We start from the raw sequence: 15,524 nt of genomic DNA on the forward strand, positions 1-15,524 counted from the left end.
GCTAATGCTATTTAAATATCTAAACACAGTACTTATTCATAAACCTCTCTTAACATAATTAATACCCAAATGTTGAGTTAGATGTTCAAATACTACTATGAATTTAGAAAATGAAGATCGTACAAAAAAGCGTTTGTAGTCCAACGGTTAGGATAATTGCCTTCCAAGCAATAGACCCGGGTTCGACTCCCGGCAAACGCATTTTTTAAATTCAACAACTTTTGTTGCCTATTTTTATTCTCTCTTTTCAAACTCCTCCAGATGGATAAATGCTTCGATAATTAGCTTTGAAACAATGATCTTGAAGGAAATTATTCTCTTCCATGGTTCTACCTATTAAAGGTGTTATCCATTCTTCACCTTGGTCCTTGTGTATAGTTTCTTCCCCTTTTATACATCTTGGCATCCTCTGTATTCATTCTCAGATTAATTTTTTTGCACAGTTTCAACCGAGGATCAGAAACAGTGTCGATTATGCCATAATATTGTCCATCAAACGACCACTGTAAAAACAAAATGTGCCCATATAAATTACAGCTAAATTCATGGATTGATGCTCCCTCTTCCTGCCTTCACATAATGTTCTAGTATTTGATAACTAAGTTATATAGCTAAGTTCATGCATAGATGCATACTCATCCGGCAGTCACCTAATGTTCTCAACGCTAGTTAGTACTAACTAATTAACTTAAACCTACAATTATATCTTAAGTAGATTACAGCTTTCTTCTCCGCTACTCTGACATTCTTCATCAGCTGGACAAAGTCTATCAGCTAGTTTGTGCCTTTGTGGGAATGACATTTGCAGACATGTAAGGTGACATGCAACCTTGTACCTGAAGAGAAAGATCATAAAGCATTAGCAAAGTCAAGATGTTAGGGGTTAGAAGAGTTTATTGAATGTAAGAAACAATGGAACTGATAAAATTTTATGCATCCAGTAATCACATCAGGAATAAATATGTTGGTTCATAAATTTGCCTGCCCCTTCTCAAAAATTAATAACCCCTTCATCCTTGTAAATAAAGCCACATTTAGATTTTGAGCCATAGGAAAATAACAAGCTGTCTAACATTTAGCAAGTTAAGTTTTCCAATATTACAGTAGATGATACCGCTAGCAAAGAGTTTTATGAAAGATTAAACTTAAGACACGATTGAGATTTTGAGATAATTAAAAGGGAAAAAAAAAAGTGAAGGCTAGTTAAGTTCAATAAGATTTTTCAGTATTGCATTAACGATATATGAAGGGAAAAAGGAAATTACAGACCTTAATGAGCTATGGGGAAAAAATCATAAAGAAAAACTATTATCATACCTGCAGCAAGCCAATAGGTATCTGAATATATCCTTGTAGGAGAAGATCTACACCTGCTAGGATATTCTGCGGAACAGGTGTGATCAAATAGATCACATTCTTCATTGAATCAATGCCTCTCACGATACCTGGACCGCAGAATAACATAAATACAATCAGACAACTATGCCCATACACCAATGAATAGTGTGCTTTGCAAATAGCAAATTAACAACAATATTTCTTTCAAAATTAGAAGTGTGATCTGTGGCATAGAAAACAAAATACAACCCAGCATTTAATATTTAAAACTGAACGTGTCTAATAAATATATACGTAGTAATATATAGGACATACCAAGGCCAACACAGACAGGCAAAGATTGAGAGTCTTCACAGCTAGCAGCCAATCCTACTATTGTTGCATTCAAACTGTAGAAGACTTCAGAATTTGGTACCTAGCACAAATATTACATAAAAATGACCTTGATCATTGGAACATAAATGACAATGGTCTGCATATAATGACATCAAATAGAAAAACATGTAATCATAGGAGTAGTGATAGTTCAAAAACATACAAGTATAGGAACTTGGTAAGGAGCAATTAAAACAACAAACCTCACAATGAAGATGCCTGATTTTGATACTTGATATAGGGACTTGGTAAGGAGTAAGAGAGGCTAATTCAAGAGCAAGTTCTTTGATTGTGGTGATACTCATACTACTTGGAAAGCACTGCCTAAAGTAAGCCATCAGTCGTAGCTCTCTAATAAGACGTGCTTCCTTCTGCACCAACACCCTGGGAGACAGTTAAACCAACACATGAGGGGGGAAAATTTGATTCTCTTAGTCTTCAGAAAAAGAAGACAAAGGTTTCAAATACGGGTTTTTCTATTGACAAGAAATCTATGCAAGAGTAGAAACAGTAATCAACAATAAAACAAGGAACATTGCACCCTCATGTCCAAACTACAGCTGGGAGTGAAAGAGATAAATGCTGTTCAGAGGGGAGGAGGTAAACGATGAAAGAATAATTTCCTGCACTCATACATTGTTATGTCGGTTGGCAACAACTTCAGATCGATTCAATTAAATAAACACCCCTGAGGCAAATCTACCCCATTAGTCAAACATTCTATTGTCAAATTTGGTTAGGATGAACAAAGGGACCAGATATAAGTGTTCTAGAGAAAGATAAGGTTAATATGGATAAAGTTTGGACATTAATTAATAGAACATGCAAAACCTAAACAGATCCAGGTGTCAAATTAGTATTGTGCCTACATCAGGTATAGTTAACAATCTACTAACAGCATCTTTTTATTTCAAGCCAAACATTATTGGTCATCAGGTTCAAACGTATAAGCGCTACCAGCTGGGTTTTGTGAAAAACAGCCCAAAACTCACAACAGAATTTGGAGAGAAGTAATAGAACATTCATGATAAAACAGATTTGAATAGTTGCAGATTGGCAGACATATAAACCTAGCATTCCACCAGTTCACATAAATATATTTCAAGAACTTACGATCGGTTGTAGGAATCCTTGCGCGCAGAAGTGATCTCCACCAAATTTACGGAACATTCATCAAGTTCATCAAGCCAGAATGCGCCACTGGGTAGATTCTTACGTTCAGAAGATATATTTATCTTAACCACATGTGTAGCAGCAATGTGTTTCAAAATATCAACCAGTATATCAAAACCAAGACCTGTTGTGCAATAAGAATGTGAGTAACACATTAATAGTATCCCCAAAGAAGAAGAACAGTACAATGTTGAAGAAAAAAAAAAGTGATAGTTTCACAGCCTACCTTTCACCCAACCAGGCGTGTTTATAATAAGGGGTAGCTCAGCTGCACCAGGGCTTCCATTCTTACATGAAATTCTTAGGTCCTTTCTATAGTGATCATACAACGCAAATATACAATTCAAGTATGTTTCAGGGTCCCTTTTTGAAGAAACATCTCCAAAGAAATAGCATCTGCAGACACCCATGCAAAGAAACAGCTATCATTGATCATATCTCAAGATTAGCACATTACACAGAAGGAGGTTCAATGTTTTTGTGTAAGCTTATCAACCAACACATACCAAACTCAATAAATTAAAGCATAAAGACATAACATGTCCATTTACTGCACACAAGAAACTAGAGCATAAGAAAACAGAGCTCCAAATAGAAAAAGCAATGTCATTATGTCATACGTCAAACCCAAGCATAATGGTCAATAATGAAGTTGCAGATGCATCTAATTTTTTTTATTTCACCAACAATATGATTAACAATTTCTTAAAGGACATGGAAGCATATATTACAATAGGAAGTTTACCTCTGAGGTGTCTTCAGACAAGGGATTGTTAAGTCTGGATGAAGGAAACAAAATTAATTAGAAACGGAAAAACATTATAATAATTAGTGTCTTCTGATGAAACACATTCTATAAGTTAAAAATAGATTATGCCTCGTATATATATTTAAAAATATAACACATACACACAGATAAGAAAAGGGAAAAATTAAATCCCAAAATAAAAGCACCTGGAGTTGCTTCATCAATGATAGTGAGGGATAGGCATCCAGGAGGAGTGAACTCTGGCTGTCCAACATCTGTATCCAGATAAGCTACACTTTTGTATCTGCCAACCAGAAGCAATCATATTATCATTGAGTGACATTTATAAAAATATTCACTCAATACAAAATAAGTTATGTGAAGTTTGAACTTTTCCAATATCACAACAGTTTAATACATCTAGGAAAAAAACAAAAAAAAAAAAACTTTCAATGCAGAAGTAACTAATGGTTGCTCCAAAGTCTACCAAGAAACCCAAGCAAAAACCAATTAATACAAGTTTGCCAGCAAACACAACAAAAATGCCTTGTTTTAAGTTGCAGACTATTTTGAGAAGCAATGGCTTTTTTTTCTTTCTTTTTTATTTTTATTTTTTTTCTTTTTTTCTTTTTTTTATTTTTTTATTTTTTATTTTTTTTTATATCAGTATGCATGCTCAAGTTCAAGGGGACACAAACATATGTTAACCTCTTTTGCTAAAAATTCTAAAAAGAATCCTTAAAGAGAAGTAAACTCTGCAGGAAGAATATCAGCATGAGCTCAAATCCAGTTACCAATTTGATCGACAAAAACCAATCAGCAACAAAACTGCACTACTAAAAACTAAAACATAAATTATGTAAACGATGTTCAGTTACAAAGGTTCATTACATAAACTCATACAATCCGAAATATTATTGTTCCATACAAAAGCTAGGAGGTTCATGTAAGACCCTAGTTGCATTCCAACTTTACCAACAAAGTATTCAAGTTCACACAGTACACAGAGAATACTCCATAGCAAAACCAGGAATTAAGCAGAACAATCACAAAATGAAACAAAAAATCTAGACAAATCTTCAACTGCCTGAAAAATGCCATATAATTTCAAGAGGGAAAAGAGGAACTTATGAGAACTGACATGAAATTATTTGCCAATATACAAATTAGAGAGGAATCTAACCTGGGGAGGAAAGTGTTAAGGAGGTAACGAGAGAAAGTGGTTTTGCCACTGTTCTTAGCGCCGCAGATGAATACAACAGGAGGCAGTGATCTGGTAAAATTTTTTGCTATGGTGTCTGCAGCAGCTGACCATTCTTCAGAAATCTCTATGCCTGGTGATGGGGTCTTTCCTGTTGGAGCAAAAGCCGCCATTTCTTCTTCTTGTCTCAAACTGTTTACTGTATGTGTCTACACCAGTGGCGAAATCAGAAAATTTTAAAACGAGGTATGATTACAAGAGATTTCATTGAATACGGGATAAAATGAATTAATCACATTAATCAAATTCCAATACTACAGTCCAAAAAACCAATATCTAAACTTTTTTTCATTCATCTTTCATGCTATATGAACTTCCCAAATCATTACAAACATTACAGATTTTGGAAAATTTTCTAACCTTTTTTGTTCTGCAATTAAAACAAATGAATTGAATATCCGACTAATACCAAATTCACTCAATTAAAAAGTATCAATTTACCATCATTATAGCAACTGATCAACAATTAATTAAATAAGCATTAATCTTAAAAACAAGAAAAACATCACATTAATCACGATTAAGAACTAGGTTATGAGCTTAAAAAAAAACAATTAGCATTGATACAAACTAAAAAAAGTTCAAACATTAAACATATAACAGCAAAAAACAGATAAAATTAGTAAAATTAGAGCAACAAGTAACATACAATAAGAAATTACATAAAAAATTAAGAAAATTGGCAATTGAGAAATTGATTTACCTGCTACTACTATGAGTATGAATGTGAGTGAAAAAGTAAGTTTACGAATTAGGAGTGAAAATCAAATGTAAAATCCCATGTATAATGGATGAAGAAAGAGTAGAGATAGTACAATAGCAGGATTTTTTGGTTTGGAGAATCCAGATTTTGACATGTTGAACAAATTTTCACAAACAAGGGGGAAAAACAACAAATAGGTAGTTTTTCCGAAAAAAAAAAAAAAAAAAAAAAAACCTAATGAATTTAAATAAGAGTATCTAGTTAACGTTTTTAAAAATAATTAAATAAGCGTTTGTAGTCCAACGGTTAGGATAATTGCCTTCCAAGCAATAGACCCGGGTTCGACTCCCGGCAAACGCATTTTTAAAGTTTTTTTTATAGTTTTTTTAATTTTATTTTTTATTTTTTATTATAATTTTGGAAAATATAGTCTTATTAGGTAAAATTATAAAATTGCTTGTACAATTAGAGTTTGTTTAATTACTTAAGGTGTATAGAATTATTTATTTTTAAAAAATACATACGTGGCACTATTTTATGTTCGTAATTATAGATCGAGTATAATAAACATTTACATTTAATAATAGAATATTCGTCCTAAATAATATATGAATTGAAGTACACAATAACATAACACAATCGATCTTCAAACTCCGCCAACCACCAACAGCTAGCCCATCTTATGCTATTACACATCTTGGTAAATTATATATATTCTTAAGTAGATGGTACAAGCTAAGGCACAACATGACAATAAACACCTTGGACACTTTAATTTCAATTATATATAAGTCAAACCTTTCCTTTTCAAGTGGGAACCATTTTTACCCCCTTAAATAATACACATATCATGGGTCCATAGAAGAAGTTTGCTTAAAACTTATTTAGGTATAATTAGGACCAATTAAAATGTAGCATTTATCAAATGCTTCTTGAATATTACTTAGCTTGTATTACGAATAGTACTTAGAATTGATGGGATGATTAAGACATATTAGCTTCCAATTTGGTGTTAGTGACAAAGATATTAATTCTTTACTTGTTCAAACACACATTATGGAATTGATCCAATTCATTATGCCTATTGACAACGACTCAACCCTATTAGCTTTGAGTCTTCCTTCTACTCGTACCTAACAAGTCAATTGGTTAGTCATTGAAGGAACATTCATTTGATCAACGCTTTACTTTTCCCTCTCCTCAAATTAATCGAGCTTACCATATTATGCAAATATATAAATTTCTTTAATCGATCTATGATAATAAAAGTTATCACATTAATAGGCTCAATCTCTTGTAATTTAGAATATGATCAAAACACTCTCTTATATTTTATTTTATTTAAGGGACGCATATAAGAAAATACAATCACAAAACATTGGTAATTAATTTTTTTAACGCATGTATGTGAAAAAAATAAAAAAATTAATGAAACCATAAACTCTCAACCTAGCTAATTTTAAAGTTTTTCTTTTGCCTAGCAATTATTTAATTTAGTATTGTTAATTGCCATAATATTACTCTAAGAGGAAGCTAGGTATTGAATATATAAACCATTGCTAAGTAATTTATAACTTGGTGTTGACCTTGCCGTCCATGCATGTCATATTATGATGATATAGTGACATACTGATATGTGCAAAGTACGTAATTGACTATTTCTATTTTTGTAGGTACTCTTAATTACTACGGAGTACTCCGTATAACATTAATTAGTCAAACATTGTAATTGACTTGGGGTCTATTCACATTTACTAGTTAAACTGAACTAAACTGAACTGAATAAAACTAAAATTAATATTTTATGAGAGAAGGAAATTAGGAGCTAAAGTAAACAGACCCTTGGTTAAAAACAATCCTCTTTAGCTTGATGAATGAAATAATTGAAACGTTGTGTTCTCATAAATGTTGAATCAAGAATGGCTGGTTTTGAATTTAATCTAATGTTGATTGTTTAGGACATAGAATTCCGTAACTACAAATAATTAAGATTTGGGTAAATACAAGTTGATGATTTTTGGTGTAATATCCAAATTAGTCACCAATTCTTAGAATTAATTGTCTTTCTTGACTAAGCTAGGACTAGTTATCCTACAACTCAATAGAGATTGTGTTTATATCTTCATATTTCTTTCGTTCATATTAACCTTTCATGCATTTGCATGCATGAGATGATGAGAACTCCATTTATGTAAGGCTCGTTTTTCTTGATACATGCATTTCGTTCATTACTTCAGAACATAATCTTGTCAACTCGCATTTATTTCATTCCAAGTACTACATTTTGTACTCCCTCCCTTAATTAGATTCTTACTTCTAACATTTTTACTCATATAAAAGAGAAAAGTAAGAATGTAAGTAAGGGACGGAGGGATCGGAGTATATATTTATTAACCTTTTAGTACGTAATTAAGTTAATTTTGATTAATTAAACTTCAATTCAATGTTTGAAGTACTTGTTCTAAATTAAAGCAATCAATAATAAATACAGTATAATGTTTTTAAGTAAATGTGAGAATAAACCATATATTAATATATATTCAATGCCAAACAAAGTTTTATAACATTATAACAATCACTTTACTATGTGTTTTTGTACCACATGTGCTAACAATATACTCAGTGTGTTTGTTGGCTAGCTATATATGGAGCATGGACTTTATTCAATTGTGCTTGTGGCACATTCAATGGTTCAACCATACGTGTTAGAATGACCTAATATATGAAGTATAATCTTGGGATATGATCGGGTTTTCTTACTTATGGGAGATTGGGATGTATAGTAGGATTGAAGTAAAAATGTAAAATATAAAGTAAATGTCAAAAAAAAAAAAATCAAAATAAATAAGTAGCTAATTCTAAATTTTGGTTAGAATAATTTTGATAGAATTGTTGGGAGATGAAAAGAAATAATTAAAGAAAAGACCCTTTTTTTTTCTTTTTTAATAAAAAAAAAACATTAAAATTTCACATTTGACAATTCAAGTTCAATAAAAATGTATGAAAAAATGATAAAATAAAGTCATTCAATTAATTTCCTTTTAATTCCCTTACAACAATTATTAACCAATCAAATTATTCCACCTATTAACTATTACGTATCACATCAAATATGTAAACAAAGAAAATTCCTTTTTCCACTCCATTCTTTTTTTGTTTTCTTTTCCATTAACCATTAAAATCAAATTAACCTTTGTAATCTCATACGAGTACAAAATTACAAGTACTCATATTACTTATTTTAGTGCGAGTCTCCCCCAATCGAAATAAACCAATTAACTGTAATAGGGTATTTTCAATACATAAGTCTCGTCTACACATATGTTATACTTTATGAACTTTCCAGTTCCTACCCATCCCGTAAAAAAAAATAAAAAATAAAACTTCCCAACCATATAATCCTAACTATTAGAGACACAATATTCCCAATGTTCCATTTCCAAAATAATTTATTATAGATTTGGGTCACAATTAGAGACAATGGATAAAAACTAGCAAAATTTTCTTCTGATTTCATAAAATTGACTTTTAATCTCAAAAGGTCATCATATACTACCACACCTCTTCCTCTTTCTCCTGCCCTTTTTCGCACAAAATTCCCACACAATAAAAACAAACCCAATTTTTTTTTTTTTTTTTTTTTAACACAAATAAAATTCTGGGGGTTGCTTCCATTGGATCTTCCTGAAACCCGGAGATCAGATCACACCAGCAGAAAAGAGGAGAGAGAAAACTAGCAAAAGATTACAACGAAAGAAGAAGAAGAAGTTTCACTGTAATGGTTGTGCCCCCATTTCAAAACTCTTCACTATTTCTTCCCTACCCAACTGTTTTTTTCTCTCTCCTTTTTTCACACTATTAGCATTGTTAAACCCAAATTCCTGATTCAAAGGAAGAGGAGAGATTACTGCTCTTTGATCTGCTCATAGTTTTGGGAAATCCGCGGTTTTTTTGAGGTTGGTTTTGATTTACATTGCAACAAGATTTTAGATTTGGGTTTATTTTATTTCATTACTTTGATGTATGTATTTGCAGTTTGATTTTGTGAGAGTTGGATTTCTGGTGAAATTTCGTGATTTTATGTTGTGGGTATTTCAGAATTGCTGATAATTTGATTGCTTTCTGTATTAATTTGATTGGGTTTTGACAATTTTTTTGAAGGGATTAGTAATTACTTTGAGATGCCCACTTAAAAAGGGTGTAAGAGTTGTGTTTAGTACTAGGAGGGAGATTTGATTTGTATTGGAAATGAGACATTGTCAATAGGAGTTATATGGAAATTTTGACTGAATCTTGTGTAACGGCTGTTATCCAAGACCTGGGATCGAATCGAATTTCGTATACATCATTGCCCTTTTGTGGCTCCCTGGTCACCCGAAAATGAACAATCTTGTGTGAAGGTTAGACAGATTTTGGGTTATTGGAGATTTTGGGAAATAGGAATCAGCTTTGTACAGTTGTATTACTGCTCTCTAGAGATTTATCTCCTATGAAATAATGTTAATGATGTGATGAAACATTTAGCTACTAATGTCTACTGCTTAGGGATAAGAACGCGTACGTCCTCACCTCCTTGACATCTGCCAATGATGGTATTAATTGGGAGTATAATTGTTGGAGCTGGGTGTATTAGCTGTTATAGCTTGGTGTATTTTTATGTGCTAATTGTGCTAATTGTGGTATACATCACATATCCAGATGTAGCAAGGTGGTTAGTAGGGGTTTATTTGGACCTGAAAAGAGTCTTTGACATGTTCTACGATTGCTAAGGTGTGAATTTGATTCAATTTGTGTAAAGAGTCTTACTATGAAGATATCTGTATAAGACTATAAGTGTATGAATTTGTTTTCTATGCTGCAAATAAATAAGTGAAGAATGCTACTCCGTAATAGACTTTCATAAAAGCTTGTGTAATGTCTTGAAATCTAACCTACCAATTAGCCAATGATCTGTTTTGCAATGTGTTGAAGCCTAACCTACCAATTAGACAATGATCTATTTATAATGTGTTGTATATTATTACCCGCATTGTCTTGCTATATAAACTCCTTGAAGAATATACTAATGATGCTGTAGCTTTATAATCATAGCGAGTGTTTTACCTTTGTGTATGGGCATAGTCAAGCTGGTGAGCCATTATTATGTTAACAAAGAGTAACCTGGAAATATACTCTTCCTAGCTCAGATTATTGTTTCAAAGAATTAGTAGCCTAGCCTAGGCATTTCTGCATGTTTTCAACGTGTCTCTGCAAAATGCCTGAACTTAATAGCAATTTCTCGGCAGTGATCTTGATTAATTTTAATTTTTCTCAAGCTAGAGGTTCAAAATTTTTCTGTTGGTAATTTATGGTCATTTACTCGTACTCTGACACTTGATTTTGAAATTAACTTGTTTACAGGATTTTTGAATGTTAGTGTCTGGTCTGGATAAGTGGCCCATTGTATACCCAAACATACTGTTTTCTGGCAGCAGCACGTAATATATATGTTGCCAGGAGACAGATGAGTGTGCTCCCATATTTTTAGAAAACCATGGTCTTTAGCAAAATCTCAGAAATCATCTCATCTGCAACAAATCGTCCATCCATGCGGCATTCCTCATCCATCCCATACATCCAAGCTGGATTATCACCTCCAAAAGGTTCTGGCCATGGTTTTAGTTTTAGCAGCCCTGGGCATATGAACAACATGAGGCTGTCTTCATCATTACAAGATTTTTCTCAATATCGTCGATTAGATCCTGAAAATGGTGATCAAAATGGTGGGATTGATGTCATCAATGCAAAGCCTCCTCATTCATCCCGTAAAGATATTTCCAGCCCTAGTTTCTCGAAGGATAAAGTGCCTCAAAGCAATCCCTATACACGTAAGAAGTGGGTTAGAATATTGACGATCCTTCTTTGTCTACTTTTCTTCGGTTTTCTTTTATTTATACTTGGTCAGTTTCTATATACTTTTTGGTCTGGCGGACCTTCCAAATTTTATGTTGTGCTTGATTGTGGGAGTACTGGGACTCGGGTATACATATATGAGGCATCTGTCGCTCACAAGAAAAGTGGTAATCTTCCCATTGTTTTGACATCATATTCTGGGGGAGTTAAGAAGCCAAAGGGACAGAGTGGACGGGCTTATAACCGTATGGAGACTGAGCCTGGGCTTGATAAATTGGTACGTAACTCAAGTGGTTTGAAGACTGCGATAAAGCCACTTCTACGGTGGGCTGAGAAGCAGATTCCAAAGAATTCACATAAGACTACTTCTCTTTTCCTCTATGCTACTGCTGGTGTTCGTAGGCTGCCAAAACCTGACTCTGATTGGCTTCTTAATCATGCCTGGTCTGTTCTAAAAAGTTCCCCGTTTTTGTCTCAAAGGGAATGGATTAAGATTATCAGTGGTATGGAGGAAGCTTATTATGGCTGGATTGCTCTGAATTATGAAACAGGTGTCTTAGGGGCCATACCAAAGACAGATACTTTTGGTGCCCTTGACTTAGGTGGTTCATCACTGCAAGTAACCTTTGAAAGTAAGGAACCTGTTCTGAACAAAACTAACTTAAACCTGAGCATTGGACCTGTGAACCATCATCTCAGTGCATATTCCCTTAATGGGTATGGATTAAATGATGCCTTTGACAAATCTGTTGTTCATCTTCTCAAAGGGATGCCAAAAGTGAAAATGGAGGACTTAGTTCATGGAAATGTTGAGATTAAGCATCCATGCTTACACTCTGGATATAAAAGTGAATACTTCTGCTCACTATGTGCTTCCCTGAACCAAGATGCTGGGAGTCCTCGTCATGGAGAGAAAGACCTTGGCAAAAGGGGTAAACCTGGAGTCCCTCTTCGGCTTGTTGGCTCTCCAAATTGGGGAGAGTGCAGTGCAGTTGCAAAGGTTGCTGTCAATTTGTCAGAATGGTCAGATCTTAGCCCTGGAATTGATTGTGAAGTGCAACCATGCGCTCTTTCTGAAGAACTTCCCCATCCTAGCGGTCATTTTTATGCAATGTCTGGTTTTTTTGTTGTCTATCGGTTTTTTAACTTGAGTTCAGAAGCAACCCTTGATGATGTATTGGAAAAGGGACATCAGTTTTGTGGTAAAACTTGGGAAGATGCGTATAAAAGTGTTCCTCCACAGCCCTTTATCGAACAGTACTGCTTTAGGGCACCCTACATAGTTTCATTATTGAGGGAAGGCTTGCACATAACTGATGGTCAGGTCATGATTGGCTCTGGTGGTACCACTTGGACACAAGGAGTTGCTCTTGTTGAAGCTGGCAAGGCATTTGCAACAAGAACAGAGCTTCATACACTTCAGCTATTTGAGATGAAGATAGATCCTGTTGTGATTTTTGCTGTTCTGTTGATATCATCATTTTTGTTGGTTTGTGCATTGTCATGTGCTGGTAATTGCCTGCCTAGATTTTTCCGCAGAAATCAACTTCCTATTTTCAGGCATAATAGTGCGCCAGCATCAGTTCTCAATATTTCTTCACCTTTCCGGTTCCAGCGTTCAGGTAAGGTCCTATTTTTTTTATTTTTATGATTTTATCTAAATTTCATATTGTAATGAACAGAACAATCATCACCAATATAACAGTTTGGCTTATTGACGATCTGCTTTGATTTTTTAGAGGATCTTTTTTTTGTTTTCTGAAACTGTCAGTCTGCTGAGAGATACTGCAGTTCTTTATATATGTATCCTCATACCTCTCTAATTAAGAGCAATACTTTGTATTTCAAATGTTGATACACTTTAGTATAGCTATCAAGTTTGTCTCTTTTCTGCCTATGGGCTAGCTGTTACCTTAGGGTCGTAGTAGTCACAGATAGTCGCTGTTGCACTAGTTGATTTTTTTTGCCAAAAATACTATTATGTTCTAAATAAATATATGATACAAAGACAAAGCTTTGGATTTGCTTGTTTGCATGCATCTTTTGGTCAGTATTTGTAGTTTTCAATGCTGTGCTCGTTTCGTTAACTTTTGTCTTACCGATTGATGAGATAAGATATCTGTAATTTTTCAGGGGATGCAAGAGTAAAAATGCCACTGAGTCCAACTGCTGTTGGTGATCAAGAAAGGTCAATTGGTAATGGACATTGGATTGGCGGAAGCAACATTCAGCTTACTGATTCTTCTCTATATTCAGCAGTCAGTGGAGTTTCACATAGTCCTTCATCAGGTAGCTTAGGACAAATGCAATTTGACAACAATGGCATGGGTGCCATGTGGAGTCCTCATAGAAATCAGATGCGTCTCCAAAGTAGACGGTCAGCATCCAGAGAGGATCTGATGTCTTCTGTGGCTGATGGGGTGGTGAAGGTTTAGATCTCCAAAAATCCTGGTATGAGCTCGAAATATTTTTGTAGTTTTATTTTGATAAACCTAGTCTTCTACATGCTACAAGGTTTCGGAGTCAGTTAGCCTTGAATCCTATCTCTAATTGTTTCCTCTATACGCTACATGAGTTCAGTGTGTGTTAGCTGCCAAACCTTATCTCCAATTTTGTCCTCCTAGTATATAATTTTTTTTTTTCCTTGGATCTTCCTTGTAAAGAATTTAATTAATGATGAAACCAATCTTGAAGAATTCTCGCCTGATTTTGTTTTCTTGTGTATTTTCCCTTAAATGTATCCTATACATTTCATTCTTATTCATAACTATTCCACACTTTTTTTGTTGAGTTAATACAGAAAGCTCATATAAGGGTGAGAGAAAACCCTTCTTAACAGTTATCTTTGATATGTATTAATTAGACCAAGGTTTTTTTTTTGTTTTTTTGTTTTTTTGTTTTTTTTTTGTTAGAATTTTCTGTACCAGAATGAAATTCACATTATAGTTCATCAATCTTACTATATGATCTGCCAAATAGACTATTCACTCATTATTCACATGCCTACAGAAATGTCTTTGACTGAGATGTTAGCCTGCTAACGAACTATTCATGACTGGAACACTGGAAATCGCCATTACGTTTATTCGAAGAGGAAAGTTCTCATTTCTAGAGAGGCACGTGCCCAAGCTATTCAAACTCCTAGAAAGAGTATTTGGAGAGCATCGAGTATCACTCCTCTGAACCAGCAAAGCCCCAACCTGTAAATTACACATTTTACCAGAGGCGGCAGCGCTTACAGAAGCTGAAAATGAGTTGAGATTGTCTTGCTAACACCAATTTCCCTGAATGTGCTATAATGTTATTTACTGTAATCATATAGGTGGCCCTGCTGGTCACCAATTGAATTTTGTTAAGCTGATAATTGATGTTGAAGAACTGATTACCCTGATGATTCTTTCTGGTAATCAGATGGGAGTAAATATAAAACCGATATACTTGATATGGAAATGTGTCTGATAGACTGGTAGTTCTGCATCATGGAAGATGCATAAGAGCCTTAATGTTGGATTATGTTCATAATTTCTGCGCAAAATTTTAACATCTTCACCCAGTCATTGAAGAGAGCGCAGCAGAGATTTTCGTATAATTGCTGGAATTTAATTGATTAATTATATTATATGAACTATTTAAGTATTTATAGATTGTTTAATTATATTTACAATGATCAGATGATTTCAAGACCTTAGAAAGGTAAATAATTTTGGCATACCCATTGTGAGAGCATGGTTTTCAATGCTCCTCTCACATGGAGGTATGTCAAGATCAATTCTGAATCAATTTTTTATATACTAGTATTGATAAGGGTTACAATTATGACAATTTAGAGGTGTCAATTCAGATAACCGGATGAAGTTTGGGTTGATCTATGACAGGTTGGGTCTGTTTGGGTCGGGTATATTCGGTTTAAAATTATCCTTTTAATTGCCTCGGCTCGAACTGGGTCAAGATATGTTGGCTTTGGATCGGGTTTGGGTCGGGCCAACTTTAGCTCGGTTCATATTCAGTTCGGATAAATTTGGATCGGGTTTAAA

At 34.0% G+C, this 15,524-nt stretch overlaps 2 protein-coding genes and 2 non-coding genes across 4 annotated transcripts; 3 read left to right on the plus strand and 1 right to left on the minus strand.

Moving 5' to 3' along the window:
* The first annotated feature begins 129 nt into the window (after positions 1-129).
* TRNAG-UCC (transfer RNA glycine (anticodon UCC)) lies at positions 130-201 on the plus strand. The gene has a single exon. It is a non-coding gene; the product is annotated as a tRNA-Gly (tRNA).
* Positions 202-456: 255 nt separating this feature from the next.
* LOC145556727 (polynucleotide 5'-hydroxyl-kinase NOL9-like) lies at positions 457-5,768 on the minus strand. Its single transcript, XM_081618379.1, has 10 exons — positions 5,599-5,768; positions 4,818-5,044; positions 3,841-3,938; positions 3,632-3,665; positions 3,113-3,282; positions 2,827-3,010; positions 1,917-2,097; positions 1,654-1,753; positions 1,318-1,445; positions 457-836 (listed from the first exon to the last, which is right to left on the minus strand). Exons 2-10 carry the CDS (start codon positions 5,006-5,008, stop codon positions 771-773), a joined length of 1,152 nt encoding a protein of 383 aa, XP_081474505.1. The 5' UTR covers positions 5,009-5,044; positions 5,599-5,768; the 3' UTR covers positions 457-770.
* Positions 5,769-5,886: 118 nt separating this feature from the next.
* TRNAG-UCC (transfer RNA glycine (anticodon UCC)) lies at positions 5,887-5,958 on the plus strand. Its single transcript has one exon. It is a non-coding gene; the product is annotated as a tRNA-Gly (tRNA).
* Positions 5,959-9,148: 3,190 nt separating this feature from the next.
* Positions 9,149-15,130, plus strand: LOC145642423 (putative apyrase 7). The gene is made up of 4 exons (XM_081693602.1): positions 9,149-9,554; positions 10,999-13,112; positions 13,624-13,941; positions 14,500-15,130. Exons 2-3 carry the CDS (start codon positions 11,132-11,134, stop codon positions 13,923-13,925), a joined length of 2,283 nt encoding a protein of 760 aa, XP_081549728.1. The 5' UTR covers positions 9,149-9,554; positions 10,999-11,131; the 3' UTR covers positions 13,926-13,941; positions 14,500-15,130.
* Positions 15,131-15,524: the final 394 nt, after the last annotated feature.

The sequence above is a fragment of the Chenopodium album genome, chromosome 8 (genome assembly GCF_948465745.1).
Source record: "Chenopodium album chromosome 8, dcCheAlbu1.1, whole genome shotgun sequence".
Classification (NCBI taxonomy): Eukaryota; Viridiplantae; Streptophyta; class Magnoliopsida; order Caryophyllales; family Amaranthaceae; genus Chenopodium; species Chenopodium album.